The sequence below is a fragment of the Amblyraja radiata genome, chromosome 10 (genome assembly GCF_010909765.2).
Source record: "Amblyraja radiata isolate CabotCenter1 chromosome 10, sAmbRad1.1.pri, whole genome shotgun sequence".
NCBI lineage: Eukaryota > Metazoa > Chordata > Chondrichthyes > Rajiformes > Rajidae > Amblyraja > Amblyraja radiata.
Window position 1 is genome coordinate 10,691,472 of NC_045965.1, and position 17,146 is coordinate 10,708,617.

The window sequence follows — 17,146 nt, forward strand, 5'->3', positions numbered from 1 at the left end:
GTTGAGACTGTAATTAAGCTGGAATTAATTCGGGATCCCTTTTCAGTCTGTAGAAGGGTTCCGACCCAAAACATCACCTATCCATATTCTCCAGATATGCTGCTTGACCTGCTGGGTTACTCCAGCACCTTATGTTTAGCTCAGGAAGTAATCGCATTGGTTGGCATGGACAAGATGGGCCGAAGGGTCTGCTTTCATGCCACATCACTCTCACTCAGTTGAGGATATTACTAATGTACAGTATAATTATCTGTTGTGCCTTTTACCTTGCCCAAACAACCTGCTTCATTCATTATAGGAAGGAAGGTACACCGATAAGCGTTTGCCATCGATGGAGTTGGGGAATTTCGTTACACTGCCAGAAGCACGAACTGATGAAGATCTGCAGTTTATTCATGTAAGTTGCTTCACCTCAAGGGAAAAGTGTTGGAAAATATACATTTCCTCCCACCCACAACTGCTTCTACCCCCTGAGTTCCACCAGCAGAATGTTAGTTGTATCCTGAGCTTGCTGTCAACAAACAGTCGCGTGAAACAGATTGGAGACACAAGGAACTGCAGATGCTGGTTTACATTAAAAACATTCAAAGTGCTGGAGGAACGAACAACTCTGGACATGAGACACATGGAACTGCAAATGCTGGTTTGCAAAAAAAATAAATAACTGTGGATGAGATAGCATCTCGCTGAATTACTCCAGCATTTCATATCTTCACACTGTGTTTTTGATTTTCTGTTTTTGGATTGAATTCTGTTTTTAATTTGTGTCTCTGTGATGTCTTTTTTACCTGTTCTATTCCGATTATATGTTTTTATTCCGATTACTATGTAAGGTGTCCTTGAGATGTCTGAAAGGCGCCCATTAAATAAAATTTATTATTATTATTATTATTATATCTAAAAGACATGGAGAGGTGACGTTTCGGGTCAGGGGGCTTTGTCCTCCAACTATCAGTTTGAAGCGTCCCGACCCGAAACGTCACGTTTCCACGTTCTTCAGAGATAGACAAATGGGCCGAAACCCTTCTTCAGACTGATCGCAGAGATGCTGCCTGACCCACTGAGTTACTCCAGCACTTTGTGGACTTTTCATTTTACTGTGAAACAGATTAATCGATGGTAGGAAGTCGATGTTGCAGCCTGATGTCTACAAAACAAAAGCCACCGCAATAAAAATAAGATAGTATATATTCAGTTTGAAATATTTCAACCAGACAAGACTTTTGCAATTTCATTATTCAATCTCCCACTGCAGAAAACTGTTTGCTTTTTCCTTAGTTCTGGTGATCGGTGCAAAATGCAGCCAGATTCGTAAAGTTATATCAGCGGTGGACAGTACATGTTCCGCTTCCAAGATCCACGTGTTTTGGACACATCTCTGTCGGCATCCTCTGGCCTTGGTTTGTGCGGGTGTTTGGTGTCCCAGCATCAGTTAGTGTACGTGCCCCGGGCAGCAGCTTCTGAGTGACACTGACACGCTCACGCCTCTTTGTGACGCCTCATTGCCCCGGGATGTTCGCGGCCTGTTATCCCAGCCCAGTCTTCCTGCAGAACGATTGCCTACGACCTTGGTTTGTCTCAGACCTCTTCCCTTCTGCATTCAATAGATTAATCGACCCTCAGCAGTTTTGGGGACAGAGCCTTCTCCAGGGCAGCTCCCAGGCTCTGGAACTCCCTCCCCCAACTGATCCGCAATTCCGTGTCCCTCACCATCTTCCAGTCCCGCCTCAAGACCCATCTCTTCACCTCTGCCTATCCTTAGCCCCATGTCCCCCTCCCTTTTCATCTGTGCATTAATTGCCTCATATTGTGTTTTGTATTGAATTCTGTCTTTACTTTGTGTACTAGTCATGTCTCTACTATTTATTTCATTCCCCTTACATGTTTTTCCTCTACCCGCTAAATTTTTGTAAGGTGTCCTTGAGACTCTTGAAAGGTGCCCATAAATAAAATTTATTATTATTATTATTAGTAGCTTCTCTGCACTCTGTATCTCCCACCTTTGCTCTGCGTATATTGTGCTTGAGTCTGGCTTGATCGTATTTATGAACAGTATTATTTGATTTTATTGGATAGAATGCAAAACGAGGCTTTTCACTGTACTTCAGTACACGTGGCAATATTAAATTTAAACCTAAACAAAAAAAAGACACTTAAGTGTTGGAGTAACCCGAAACATCAACTATCCATGTTCTCCAGAGATGTTGCTGGGTCAGGCAGCATCTCTGGAGAACATGGATAGGATAGGCAATGCTTCGGATCGGGTCCCTTCTTCAGACTGATTGCAGTGGGAAGAATAGTCCCTACTCAAATCATCACCTATCCATGTTCTCCAAAGATGCTGCCTGACCTCCTGAGATACTCTAGCACTTTGCGTCTTTTTTTGTAAACTAGCATCTGCAGTTCTTTCTTTCTCCTGAACCTATCCTATTTGGTTTGTAACATTTTCTATAAATCCCACCCAAACCATCCCCTCTCCTGGCACTTTCTCATGCAACCGCAGCAAATGCTACACAGGGGAACATCGCTTTACGTCCCCCCTTGACTCCATTCAAGGACCCAAGCAGTTTTTCCAGGTGCGGTAGAGGTTCACCTGTACGTCCTCCAACCCCATCTATTGCATCCGCTGCTCCAGATGTCAGCTGCTCTACATCGGTGAGACCAAACGTAGGCTTGGCGATCGCTTCGTCTCAACACCTCCACTCGGTTTGCAATAACTAACCTGATCTCCCAGTGGCTCAGCACTTCAACTCCCCCTCCCATTCCGAATCCGGCCTTACTGTCCTGGGCCGCCTCCATGGCCAGAGTGAGGCCCACTGTAAATTGGAGGAGCAGCACCTCATATTTCGCTTGGGCAGTTTACACCCCAGAGGTATGAACATTGAATTCTCCAATTTCAGGTAGTCCCTGCTTTCTCCTCCCCTTCTCAGCTCTCCCTCAGCCCACTGTCTCCACCTCTTCCTTTCTTCTTCAGGTAAGTGAGACCACCTCAGGATGGCAGTGTACACGGAATTGCAGTTGGCGGCTTACAAAAGAAGACACAAAGTGCCTTATCGTATAAGGCTTTTTCTCTGGAGAACACGGATATGTGACATTTCGGATCAGGATCCCTCTTCAGTGTGAAGAAGGGTCGTGACCCAAAACATCACCTATCCATATTCTCCAGATATGCTGCTTGACCTGCTGGGTTACTCCAGCACCTTGTGTTTAGCTCAGGAAGTAGTTACATTGGTTGGCATGGACAAGATGGGCCGAAGGGTCTGCTTCCATGCCACATCACTCTCACTCAGTTGAGGATATTACTAATGTACAGTATAATTATCTGTTGTACCTTTTACCTTGCCCAAACAACCTGCTTTACTCATTATAGGAAGGAAGGTACACCGATAAGCGTTTGCCATCGATGGAGTTGGGGAATTTCGTTACACTGCCAGAAGCACGAACTGATGAAGATCTGCAGTTTATTTATGTAAGTTGCTTCACCTCAAGGGAAAAGTGTTGGTAAATATACATTTCCTCCCACCCACAACTGCTTCTACCCCCTGAGTTCCACCAGCAGAATGTTAGTTGTATCCTGAGCTTGCTGTCAACAAACAGTCTCGTGAAACAGATTGGAGACACAAGGAAATGCAAATGCTGGTTTATATTAAAAAACATTCAAAGTGCTGGAGGAATGAACTAATTGGGTCAGGCAACAACTCTGGAGATACAAGGAACTGCAAAAAAAAAAGACAAAGTGCTTGAATAACAGCGGATGAGGCAGCATCCCACTGAATTACTCCAGCATTTTATATCTGGAAGACATGGAGAGGAGACATTTCGGGTCAGGACGCTTCGTCCTCCAAGAATCAGTTTGAAGCATCCATACCTGAAACGCCGCCTCTCCACATTCTCCAGAGATGCTGCCTGACCCACTGAGTTACTCCAGCACTTTGTGGACTTTTTCATTTTACAGTGAAAGATTCATCTATGGTAGGAAGTCGATGTTGCAGCCCGGATGTCTACAAAGCAAAAGCCACCGCAATAAAAATAAAACAGTATATATTCAGTTTGAAATATTTCAACCAGCCAAGACTTTTGCAATTTCATTATTCAATCTCCCACTGCAAAAAACTATTTGCTTTTTCCTTAGTTCTCGAGATCGGTGCAAAATGCAGCCAAATTCGTCAGTAGACAGTACATGTTCCGCTTCCAAGATCCACATGTTTTGGATACATCTCTGTCGGCATCCTCTGGTCGTGGTTTGCGCGGGTTATTGGTGTCCCAGCACCAGTTAGTGTACGTGCCCCGGGCATTGGTTTCTGGGTGACACTGACACGCTCACGCCTCTTTGTGACGCCCCGTTGCCCCGGGATGTTCGCGGCCTGTTATCCCAGCCCAGTCATCCTGCAGAACGATTGCCTACGACCTTGGTTTGTCTCAGACCTCTTCCCTTCTGCATTCAATAGATTAATCGACCCTTAGCTTCTCTGCACTCTGTATCTCCCACCTTTGCTCTGCGTATATTGTGCTTGAGTCTGGCTTGATCGTATTTATGAACAGTATTATTTGATTTTATTGGATAGAATGCAAAACAAGGTATTTCATTGTACTTCAGTACACGTGGCAATAATAAATTTAAACCTAAACAAAAAAAGGCACTAGGTGTTGGAGTAACCCGAAACATCACCTATCCATGTGCTCGAGATGTTGCTGGGTCAGGCAGCATCTCTTGAGAACATGGATAGGATTGGCAATGCTTCGGGTTAGAACCCTTCTTCAGACTGATTGCCTATCCATATTCTCCAAAGATGTTGCCTGACCAGCTGATTTACTCCAGCACTCTGTTGTTTTGTGAACTAGCATCTGCAGTTCCTTGTTTCTCCTGAATCTATTCTATTTGGTTTGTAACTTTTTCTATAAATAAACTGCTTTCTTTTGACCATTGCTTGTATCTGTCAGAGAGGAACATTTACAAACATAATTTGGCTTCATGTCTTCCCAAGTAAGTCGCACTGGGAAGAGTGTACATCAGGATCTGCCCAATAAACCTGTCTGAAATAAGAACTGTCTGAAACTAAACATGTGGCCATAATGTTACATTTTCCTTTATTACTTGACTAAGTGGGACCCGTTGGGTCCCAGTCACACGGGAGGCCTGGTCCCCCAACGCAACCAATTCCCCAACGCAATATTCCACCCCTCACCCGTTCCCCCAAAGCAACCTGTTCCAACACAATTTTCCACCACTCACACATAGCGTGGTTCATTTCCCCTCATCCCCCAGCACTCCCTCCCCCTCCTCTTCATGTGTGGGAGGGGAGGGAAGTGGGGGGGTGGGGTGGGAGAGGAGGAGAGGAATGGGTGTGTGTGTGGGCGGGGAGGTGTAGGAGGGGGGAGAGGGTGGTGTGGGGGGAGGGGTGAGGATGTGTGGGGTGGGAGGGTAGGTTTGTATGTGTGACGACGGATGTGGGAGGGGGAAGGGGGTATTTGGGGGAGGGGGGTGTGGGTGGGGGAGGGGTATGGGGGCGGGGGGAGGGGTGTGGGGTAATAACACGATGATGCAGGAAGGGGCGGACCGTCCCGGGGAGTGACAGGAGAAGAGACTAATCCGCGTGGTGCTGGCTGGCAGGAGAGGAGATTGATCAGCGCACGCACGGTTTTTAAGATTTTTAAATCTTGCTAACTTTTACATTATGCCACTGATCGGAATGAAACTTGGTGCATGTGCAGCACAGGAGAACGGCGAGTGAGCTGGCGAATAATTGTACCATTTTTGCGCAAATAGAAAAACTGCATAAACTGGAAGATAACAAGATCAGAGTTTTAGTTATGTACTAGACCAAGTGCAGACCCGTTGGGTCTGTTCCTCCAACATGCGGTTGTGGGGAGGGGGGGCAGTATGCGGCGTCACACACTAACTACCCCTCCCCCCCCCCTTCGCACACACACTAACTACCCCCTTGATATTATATTAATATTATTAATTTGTTCCTTTTACCGCATAATGGCCCTATCTATTGACGAGTAGCCCCCAACTCACAGGTGCTTCTAGAGAGGGAGGGGGGGGGTAGAGAGTGAGGGCAGAGAGAGAAGGGGCAGAGACAGAGAGAGGGGCAAGAGAGAGGGGGTGGAGGGGAGGAGGAGAGGGAGGGTGGGAAGGGAGGGGGAGAGGTGGGGGGAAGGGAGGGGGGGGAGGCGTGAGGGGGGGTATGGATGGGAGGAGCGAAGGGGTGAGGGGGGAGAGGGAGGTGGGGGGGAGAGGGAGGGGACAGGGGGGGACACACACAGAGGGGGATGGGACACAGAGGGGGGGACACGGGCAGAGCGGGGGGGGGGCAAAAGGGGGGTTGGAGTGAGCGGGTGGGCGTGGGAGTCCAACTGTGGGAGGCGTGGCGCGAGCGTACTTGGGCTGGGCACGGGGCTTTAGTCCACAGCGGCGGGGGGGGCAGGGCCTGGAGGCAGGTGGGTCTCGATTGGTGGGAATGTGGGCATTGTGACGTCAGCAGCTCAAGCGGCGATTATATATTTTTTAAAATGTGTTTTGTGATCAATTTTATTCAAAATCTGGGGAAATAATTGACCAAGGAGTGGATTTCTGAACTGATAAGATAAATCCCTACCGAAATTGTAACAATCTCCGCGTTTTTGCATCTGGTTTTCGAGGATATACGTTGCAAAGGCAAAATGCCGTACACCCACACACAAACACAGAGTTTTAAAAGTATATAGATAGATGAGTTTTGTAAAACCACACTTTGGAGTACTGTGTGTGGTTCTGGTTGCCCACTTGTAGGAAGGATGTAATTATGTGTAGGAATGAACTGCAGATGCAGGTCTGGGCCAGGTGCAGGTAAGTGAGACCACCTCAGGATGGCAGTGTACAAGGAATTGCAGATGGCGGCTTACAAAAGAAGACACAAAGTGCCTTATCGTATAAGGCTTTTTCTCTGGAGAACACGGATATGTGACATTTCGGATCAGGATCCCTCTTCAGTGTGAAGAAGGGTCGTGACCCAAAACATCACCTATCCATATTCTCCAGATATGCTGCTTGACCTGCTGGGTTACTCCAGCACCTTGTGTTTAGCTCAGGAAGTAGTTACATTGGTTGGCATGGACAAGATGGGCCGAAGGGTCTGCTTCCATGCCACATCACTCTCACTCAGTTGAGGATATTACTAATGTACAGTATAATCTGTTGTGCCTTTTACCTTGCCCAAACAACCTGCTTCATTCATTATAGGAAGGAAGGTACACCGATAAGCGTTTGCCATCGATGGAGTTGGGGAATTTCGTTACACTGCCAGAAGCACGAACTGATGAAGATCTGCAGTTTATTTATGTAAGTTGCTTCACCTCAAGGGGAAAGAGTTGTGTAAATATACATTTCCTCCCACCCACAACTGCTTCTACCCCCTGAGTTCCACCAGCAGAATGTTAGTTGTATCCTGAGCTTGCTGTTAACAAACAGTCGCGTGAAACAGACTGGAAACACAAGGAACTGCAAATGCTGGTTTACATTAAAAAACATTCAAAGTGCTGGAGGAATGAACTAATCGGGTCAGGCAACAACTCTGGAGATACAAGGAACTGCAGTTGCTGGTTTGCCACAAAAAAAAAAGACAACGTGCATGAATAACAACAGATGAGACAGCATCCCGCTGAATTACTCCAGCGTTTTATATGTGGAAGACATGGAGAGGTGACGTTTCGGGTCAGGACGCTTCGTCCTCCAACAAACAGTTTGAAGCGTCCCGACCCGAAACGCCACCTCTCCACATTCTCCAGAGAAGCTGCCTGACCCACTGCGTTACTCCAGCACTTTGTGGACTTTTTCATTTTACTGTGAAACAGATTAATCGACGGTAGGAAGTCGATGTTGCAGCCCGATGTCTACAAAACAAAAGCCACCGCAATAAAACTAAAACTGCATATATTCAGTTTGAAATATTTCAACCAGGCAAGACTTTTGCAATTTCATTATTCAATCTCCCACTGCAGAAAACCGTTTACTTTTTCCTTAGTTCTCGTGATCGGTGCAAAATGCAGCCAGATTCGTAAAGTTATATCGGCGGTAGACAGTACATGTTCCGCTTCCAAGATCCACGTGTTTTGGACACATCTCTGTCGGCATCCTCTGGTCGTGGTTTGTGCGGGTGTTTGGTGTCCCAGCACCAGTTAGTGTACGTGCCCCGGGCAGCAGCTTCTGAGTGACAATGACACGCTCACGCCTCTTTGTGACGCCTCGTTGCCCCGGGATGTTCGCGGCCTGTTATCCCAGCCCAGTCTTCCTGCAGAACGATTGCTTACGACCTTGGTTTGTCTCAGACCTCTTCCCTTCTGCATTCAATAGATTAATCGACGCTTAGCTTCTCTGCACTCTGTATCTCCACCCTTTGCTCTGCGTATATTGTGCTTGAGCCTGGCTTGATCGTATTTATGAACGGTATTATTTGATTTTATTGGATAGAATGCAAAACAAGGCTTTTCATTGTACATGTGGCAATAATAAATTTAAACTAAACAAAAAAAACTAAGTGTTGGAGTAACCCGAAACCACCTATCCATGTTCTCCAGAGATGTTGCTGGGTCAGGCAGCATCTCTTGAGAACATGGATAGGATAGGCAATGCTTTGGATCGGGTTCCTTCTTCAGACTGATTACCCATCCATATTCTCCAAAGATGCTGCCTGACCCTCTGAGTTACTCCAGCACGCGGTGTCTTTTTTTTGTTGTAAACTAGCATCTACAGTTTCTTGTTTCTCCTAAACCTATCCTATTTGGTTTGTAAACTTTTCTATAAATAAACTGCTTTCTTTTGACCATTTCTTGTTCCTGTCCGAGGGGAATATTTACAAACCTCATTTGGCTTTATGTCCTCCCAAGTAAGTCACACATGATCTGCCCAATAAACTTCCCCAGTACTGTCTGAAACTAAACATGTGGCCATAATGTTACATGTTTCTTTATTAAGTGGTATGTGAAACCACACAGAGTACTGTGTGTTGTTCTGGTTGCCCAGTTGTGGGAAGGGTGTAATTAAGTGTAGGAATGAACTGCAGATACTGGTCTAAACCGAAGATAGACACGAAAAGCTGGAATAACAGGCAGCATCTCTGGAGAGAAGGAATGGGTGACGTTTTGGGTTGAGACTGTAATTAAGCTGGAATGGGTGCAGAAAAGATTGGCAAGGAAGCTACCCAGACTGGAGGGTTTGAGTTATAAAGAGAGACTGGATAGGCTGGGATAAAAATGTTTCTTGGGATTTGGGCCAGGTGCAGGTAAGTGACCACCTCAGGATGAAAGTGTACAAGGAATTGCAGACGGTGGCTTACAAAAGAAGACACAAAGTGCCAGAGTAACTTAGCGTGTAAAGGGCTTGTCCCACTGTACGAGCTAATTGAAGAGCTCTCCCGAGATTTAAAAAAAATCAAACCCGTGGTAAGCACGTAGAATGTACGTAGCGTGTACGTCGGAGCTCGGGACGTCTCTTAGCAGCTCGGGACGTCTCTTAGCGGCTCGTAACGCTAATGGCAGGTACTCGGGAAACACGGAAGACTCGTGAGGATTTTTCAACATGTTGAAAAATATCCACGAGAGCCCCGAGTACCTACAAGCGGTTATTACCGTAATTCTCCGAGTTCAAATCAGGGGAAACTCGGGAGAACTCTTGAATTAGCTCGTACAGTGGGACAGCCCCATAAGGCTTTATCTCTGGAGAACATGGATAGGTGACATTTTGAGTCGGGATCCCTCTTCAGTCTGCAGAAGGGTCCCGACCCAAAACATCACCTATCCATATTCTCCAGATATGCTGCTTGACCTGCTGGGTTACTCCAGCACCTTGTGTTTAGCTCAGGAAGTCACATTGGTTGGCATGGACAAGATGGGCCAAATGGTCTGCTTCCATGCAGTATCACTCTATGACACAGTTGAGGATATTACTTATGTACTGTATAACTATCTATTGTGCCTTTTACCTTGCCCAAACAACCTGCTTCATTCATTCTAGGACGTAAAGTACACAGATATGCGTTTGCCATTGAAGATGGGGAATTTCTTTCACAAAATTCCAGAAGCACAAAATGAAGTCGCTAGGCAGTTGATTCGTGTAAGTTGCTTCACCTCAAGGAGGAAGTATCGTGTAAATAGACATTATCTTAAGGGTCAAGAATTTAATTTTCATGTGTACCAAAAACAGAATAATAAAATGAAATGAAATGTTTACTTGTGGCAACATAACAGATCTGTAAACAGAGAACACATAGATAACATGGTTAACCACAAAACTTCAATAAACTTAATTTAAAAAACAATATTAGTGCAAAACAAAAACCTCTAGAGCAACCAAGACAGTTTGTAGTTTAGTTAGCGTTGTGTAGTGTTCAAAAGCCTAATAGTTGTTTGGAAGAAACTGTTCCTAAACGTCACAGTTTTCAGGCTCCTGTTCCTTATTGCTGATGGGAGGAGTGAAATGAATGTGTGGCCAGGGTGGTGTGGGCCTATGATGATGCTGGCTGCCTTTTTGAGGCAGCGCCTCTCAAGATCCCTTCGATGGTGTGGAGGTCAGTAGCCGTGATGGACCAGGCAGTGCCCACCGCTCTTTGTAATCTCCTTCCTTCCTGGGCTTTTAAATTGCCAAACCAGGCCGTGATACAATCAGTCAATATGCTCTCCATGTCCAATGAAGAGGTTCAAGAGAACTTTTAGCCTGGATAATCTTGTTAATAACATGAAACTGGCCACCTGACCACCCTTCCATCTGACGGATTTGCAGCATTCACTCATCTTCATACCAAGATTTGCAGAGGCAATATATGGCTACGTTTCTTCGGGGAAACCCAGTCATTGGTGCTACCGATAGTGCTACTTTGTTATATTTCTCAAAGGCTTTGTGAAATCAAATATTTCTCAAATGCACCAGCTCTTCAAAGACTGAACCGTTTTCCATCCAAACTGTAATACTAAATCCATGCTGCCAATTTTACAAAAAAGATTTTCACTGTGCCCCCTGTGATAATTTAAACAAAACTAAAAAAAATACCAAAAATAAAGGAAGCATAGAATTTTTAGATATTTTTTAAAGATGGAAGTATATAAAATAATGAGAGGGCTGCAGAGGGTAGAAGAACATTTTCCCAGGTTGCAAATGTCCAACACTAGAGGGCATAGCTTTTTCACGAGAGTGGCAAAGTTTAAAGGAGATATGGGGTGCTCAAGGAGGTTGGAGAAAGGGGGAAGGGGTGATGTGTCAAAATGCATCAATATCAAACCAAGAGGAAGTAAGCATGAGTTGCAATGACAGGAGCATTGAGCAGTGTTTATTAATAACAAAACACTAAGAGTAATAATTGCTCCAACCTGAAATTCCTAGGTGCTAAACTTTTAGCAGTTTCAGTGACACCTCTACATAGAAACACATAACTGTTTATTTTTGTGTCGCCATCAATGGGATTTTCCCTGTGCTTGCATCAAGACCCTTTGGTGTTCCCCATGGATAAATCCTTCCATGGGCTCTTCTATATTGCAGCCCCAACCTAATTAATTCATAAACATGGCTATTTATTCCACATGTGCACCGGCCACATTTGACTCCTCTCTGTTACCACTTCTACTGTCCCCATCATGTCCCTAAAGTGTCATACTGTCGATCCAATAACCGGTACTGACTGAGTAGAGGTCCAGATAAAGTCTTTGATCCTTGGCCCTTATTACAAAATCCACTCCCTTACCACTGTCGCCATCACTTTTCTCTGCATTGTCTCAATTTAATACCGTACTGAGCCGCCTGCTGGAGACCAGGGGCTTGTCCAGCGTGGACAAAGACCCCACCCACCCGATAGGCCCGACTGGCCCGCTGCGGATGGTAGACCCGCGCGGCAGAGTGGAACCCGCCCGGTAGGCCCAGCATGCTCGTCAGAGACTAAGGACTTGCCCGCCACGGACCGTTGACCCGTCCCGTGGACCAGAACCAACCCGGAAGGCCCGGCTCGCTCGCCGTGCATCAAGGACCAATGGGACCCACCTGGAGGGCTGGTAAGCAGACTGGCGGTGGGAGGAAGTGCATAGCCTCAACATGGGAGCGGGCTGCTGGAGGCCCTGCAGCAGCCTGGGGCTCGGCTGGACCAGTCACCGCTCCCAGAGGCCAAGCACATGGGCTGGACGCGGCCCACAGCGGTGGAGGGACACCATGGCTACGCTTGGCCAGGCCGACCCTGCAACGCTGCCAGGACAACAGACCTTCATGGTCAGATCAAGATCCCTGCACTTACAACTGGGACTTGAAAATGGCACCAAACTGGTGACTGTATACTGTATCAGTGTGGCCTGTGTCTGTGAATTCTTACCTAATACTTATACTGAACTGGAGTCAAAAAATAATTTCACTACCTCAGTACATGTAACAAATAAAGTACCATACCATACCAAATATGTGCATTTTGTAACTTCCAGATTTTAAAGCAAGTGTGAGTTGTTGTATTTTGGGAGGTCGAATATAAGGGAAAGGTGTAGGATTGATGGCAAGACCCTTAACATGATTAATGTTGAAAGAGGGTCCAAGTCCACTTACAAAATTCTTAAGGGGTTGGACAGGCTAGATGCAGGAAGATTGCTCCCGATGTTGGGGAAGTCCAGGACAAGGGGTCACAGCTTAAGGATAAGGGGGAAATCCTTTAAAACCGAGATGAGAAGAACTTTTTTCACACAGAGAGTGGTGAATCTCTGGAACTCCCTGCCACAGAGGGTAGTCGAGGCCAGTTCATTGGCTATATTTAAGAGGGAGTTAGATGTGGCCCTTGTGGCTAAGGGGATCAGAGGGTATGGAGAGAAGGCAGGTACGGGATACTGAGTTGGATGATCAGCCATGATCATATTGAATGGCGGTGCAGGCTCGAAGGGCCGAATGGCCTACTCCTGCACCTAATTTCTATGTTTCTATGTTTCTAAGTCCATCACTCCCTGAAAGTGTCCACATAAGTAGGATAGAGTGGTAAAGAGGTCATATGGTATGATTGCCTTCATTGAGTAAACGGGCCGGGAAGTCATGATACACCTCATATGACTTTGGTTAGGCTTGTGTTTAAACTACCAAAGTTAAGACCATTCTCTTCTCCTGCAGCTCCTCAGTGCATCTGCCTCTGAGATCCTCATTCATGTACTCATTCAACGCTCCTGTGTGGCTTCCCTTGATAAGTTTGACCAAGCTCCCGGTCATCTGCCCCTTCTGTGATCAGCATCATTGTATCATGTCCTATTATAACCTAGTATCATTTACTGTATTGGAGGCTTTCCAAATGGAAGATGTCACTGTTATACAGTTGTAGAGTCATACAGCACAGAAACAGGCCCTTTGGTCCAACTAGTCCATACCAACCAAGATGCCCCGTCTAGGTTAGTCCTATTTGTCTCCATTTACTTCTAAATCTTTCCTATCTATACTATTTTAACTAGATTTCTGCCTCGAATAATTCTCACCTTTGTTTTTCTTTAATGTGGTGCAATGTTTCAATTTTTGAAGGACTCTCATTTTTAAATGCCAATTTTGTACAGGCAACATCTTTGATTAGAGACTTCAAGCATGCATGCACTTTGTATTACAAGCACAACACACTCATGGTTGTCGGATTATATGATCAAATTAATCAAAGTGATTTGCAGTTCAGGGTGGTGACATCTGATGGGATTGTGTTAATTGACCTTTGATCTTTGGTGGGCGGTGGAACTAAAATCATCAATCCTTTCAACGCCTAATCATTGTTGGTGGCCTCTGTTTTATCATGAATAAATGAGGATAGCGGATCAGAACAAGATTGGACGTGGCTTCAAGGCATGAGTGGGCAGTCAGACTGTATCCATTTTATATTCTTTACAATAAAAAATGTCTCTCTTGAGGTACTAAAACTATTGTTGACCATCATTCAATAAAGCAGCATGAGATAGTGGAAGGGAGGACTTAAAATGCACTTGCTGCATTAGAAAATAATGTGCCAGTACCTAGCATACAACAAGTGAAACATGCCCAACATTTTTTAATGTTGCATTTTTCATATTGTTAGCCCGGGTCTATGAGTAAGCATTGCCATAGCTAATTTCCATAATTTTGACTTTTTTTCTATAAATCAATTAGTATTCCTCTCGTGTTATTCTTCAAAACCCATGTCATAGTCATAGAGCATGGAAACAGGTCCTTCAGCCCAACTCATCCACGCTGACCAAGATGCCCCCATCTAAGCTAGTCCCATTTCCCTGTGTTTGGCCCACATACCACTAAACCATTCCTATCCATTTTCTGTTTCAAGTGTTTTCTAAATGTTTCTGTTGTACCTGCCTCAAGTACCTCCTTTAGCAGCTCGTTCCATGTACCCACCACCATCTGAGCCTAAGATATTCCAGTGCAGGGTTCCTATTCTTTTAACAACCATGTTTGTCTGTGATATCTAAGCTTGAAAACTATGCTGCACCACTGCTGGTCCATTCTCTTTTTGTACCATTTTTCCATGCTCTCACTCTAAATATTTCTTGTAAAAGAAGTTCTGGGATTATTTAAATGAAAAACAAAAACAAATGTAAGACAAACAAAGCTAAACAGTTACTTATTTGTGATTTCTTTCAGAATCAGATTTCAAAGAACTGTGTGGTTTTATTTTCCAAGACCTACTGTCCTTACTGTAAGAAGATGAAGGCCTTTTTCCAAGAACAAGGAATTAAATACAAGGCAATTGAGTTGGATTTACGCGATGATATGGAAATAATCCAAAACGCCCTCCTGGAGTTGACTGGAGCTAGGACAGTAAGTCATCAATACTTCATCTTTCGGTCATAATGTATGGTTCTCCAGGTAATACCAATGATAGGGGCAGCACAGAGGCACAGCTGGTAGAGCCACTGCCTCACAGCGCCAGGGACCCGGATTCAGTCGTGCACTCGGGTGCTGAGTCTGTTAGGAGTTTGCGCGTTCTCCCTGTGACCGCGTGGGTTTTCTCCGGGTGCTCCGGTTTCCTCCCACATCCCCTAGACGTGCGGGTTTGTAGGTTAATTGGCTTCTATAAATTGTCCCTAGTGTGTAGGATAGAACTAGTGTACGGTGATTATTGGTTGGTCTGGACTCGATGCGCCTATTTCCATGCTGTATCTCCAAACTAAACTAAGTACTAGGGTCCTAATCATCAGCAAAGGCTCCTCAGACGGCAAGTGATGAAGTGCGTTGAAAAATTAAGAAAATATACTCTGAATTTCTTCCTAATTAGTGTACCTTGCTACTCACGACCATGAACGGCGACTCCCCGGCAACCACCTGCGAACATGAGGCGACCATGTGGCGACTGCATAGTCTCCTGCAGTCGCCTAAAAAGTCGCCCAAGTGGGACAGGCCCATAAGGATTTGCCAATTATACTTTGAACATACAGTGTATGTATCAGCGAAAAATATATTTCATTGGAGACCTTTGAACTATCGGTAATCAGAATTTATCTTGCACTAAATGTTGTACCCTTTATCCCTTATATGTGTGTGCTGTAGACAGCTTGATTGTAATCATGTATAATATTTGACTAGATCGCATGCAAACAAATGTTTTTCACTGTATCTCGGTACACATGACAACAATAAATTAAACCAAACCAGGAATAAAGACAGCCTGGATTTTAGTGACTTTCACAACAGCCTGATGCTAAGTCTGAACCCGAGTCTGAAGAAAGGTTCCGACCCAAATTGCTGCCTCTCCATCCCTTCCACAGATGCTGCCTGACCTGCTGAGTTGCTGACCTGGATTTAAGTGGACTTGTAGGCATGTGTATCCATTCTGCGACTATTGTGGCACTAACCTCCAGCACCTCATGCTTTAATAACAGCCCATGTTATTCTGACACTTTATTCTTTTACGTAGGTCCCACGAGTGTTTGTGAACGGGAAGAGCATCGGCGGTGCCACAGACACGTTTACACTCCATTCCGAAGGTAAACTGCTGCCTTTAGTGAAGAGATGCGCTCCACCTTGTAACTTAAATAAAGATCGTCACCATCATAAACGCTGAATACCAGCCTACTTATATCTGTGTGTTACTTTGGAAATAAATTGTGAGGTTTCACTGATGTCTGGCTTATTTGGAAATAGCACAGCGGAATCATCCAAATCATTCAAAGATCATTTACCCCAAACTACCAAAAACACTTAATTTTCTTTCTCCTATTAAATCTTTCATAGGCTTTGTGACAAAATATATGGTAATAAGTTTGCAAATATTAAGATCAATTTTATAGCCATACCTTCTTAATTGAAAACGAGGCGTAGATTAGATGAATTTCACATCAGCATCCTGTTCTTCCACGCTGTTTTGCACATTTATTACTAAAGTATCAATGATTAAGTGATTTATTTGCCGTGGACAAAGATGTTAAAATTGTACAATTAACTGAGCTGATTTGATTGCTTCAAACTCTAACAACAGTGCTGATTGGTATGGCACAAGCCAAATGGAATTAGAGGAAAATTCCCTTAAGAGAGAACAAAGTAATTGATTGATGAGCTGTTTCATCAGGTGCAGGTTCACACCATGATTTGCCATGCTGTTCCTAATCAGAGATGCGTCGTAAATATATAGCCTGTGATTCAAGTAACCCTTGCATCCTTTCTCTCTACTTCTGTCCCCCACCCCAGTCGCCGTACCAGTTCCACTGCCGCCCTACACTGTTTATGTCACTCGTTATCACCTTCCCCCATAGCCAATAATGGACCATTGTGGGCTCCACTTTTCCTTGATTATCATTGCTGGCTTTGATCTGTATTTTTGCATATCTTTCATTCATTTGTTTTATGTACATTTTCACATCTCTGTTCCTTCTCCCCTGACTCTCAGTCTGACGAAGGGTCTCGACCCGAACTCTCACCCATTCCTTCTCTCCAGACATGCTGCCTGATCCACTGAGTTACTCCAGCTTTTTGTGTCTATCTTCGGTGACAACCAGCATCTGCAGTTCCTTCCTACACATAGCCTGTTATTTAATTTAGTGTAGAGATACAGTTTGGAAACAGACCCTTCGGCCCACTGAGTCCGCGCTGACAAATGATCATCAATGCACTAGTTCTATCCCACACACTAGGGGCAATTAACAGAAGCCAATTAACCTACAAACCTGCACGTGTTTGGAATGCGAGAGGAAACCA

At 44.9% G+C, this 17,146-nt stretch overlaps 1 protein-coding gene across 1 annotated transcript in view; it reads left to right on the plus strand.

Annotated features, from left to right (window-relative positions):
• LOC116977504 overlaps positions 1–16,070 on the plus strand; it is a 36,124-nt gene extending 20,054 nt beyond the window's left edge. The window contains exons 4-9 of the mRNA XM_033027999.1: positions 299–397; positions 3,371–3,469; positions 7,226–7,324; positions 9,995–10,093; positions 14,597–14,773; positions 15,870–16,070. Coding sequence (XP_032883890.1) covers positions 299–397; positions 3,371–3,469; positions 7,226–7,324; positions 9,995–10,093; positions 14,597–14,773; positions 15,870–16,016 — 720 coding nt within the window. The 3' untranslated portion in view covers positions 16,017–16,070. The remainder of the gene's footprint in view (positions 1–298; positions 398–3,370; positions 3,470–7,225; positions 7,325–9,994; positions 10,094–14,596; positions 14,774–15,869) is intronic.
• The last annotated feature ends 1,076 nt before the right edge of the window (positions 16,071–17,146 follow it).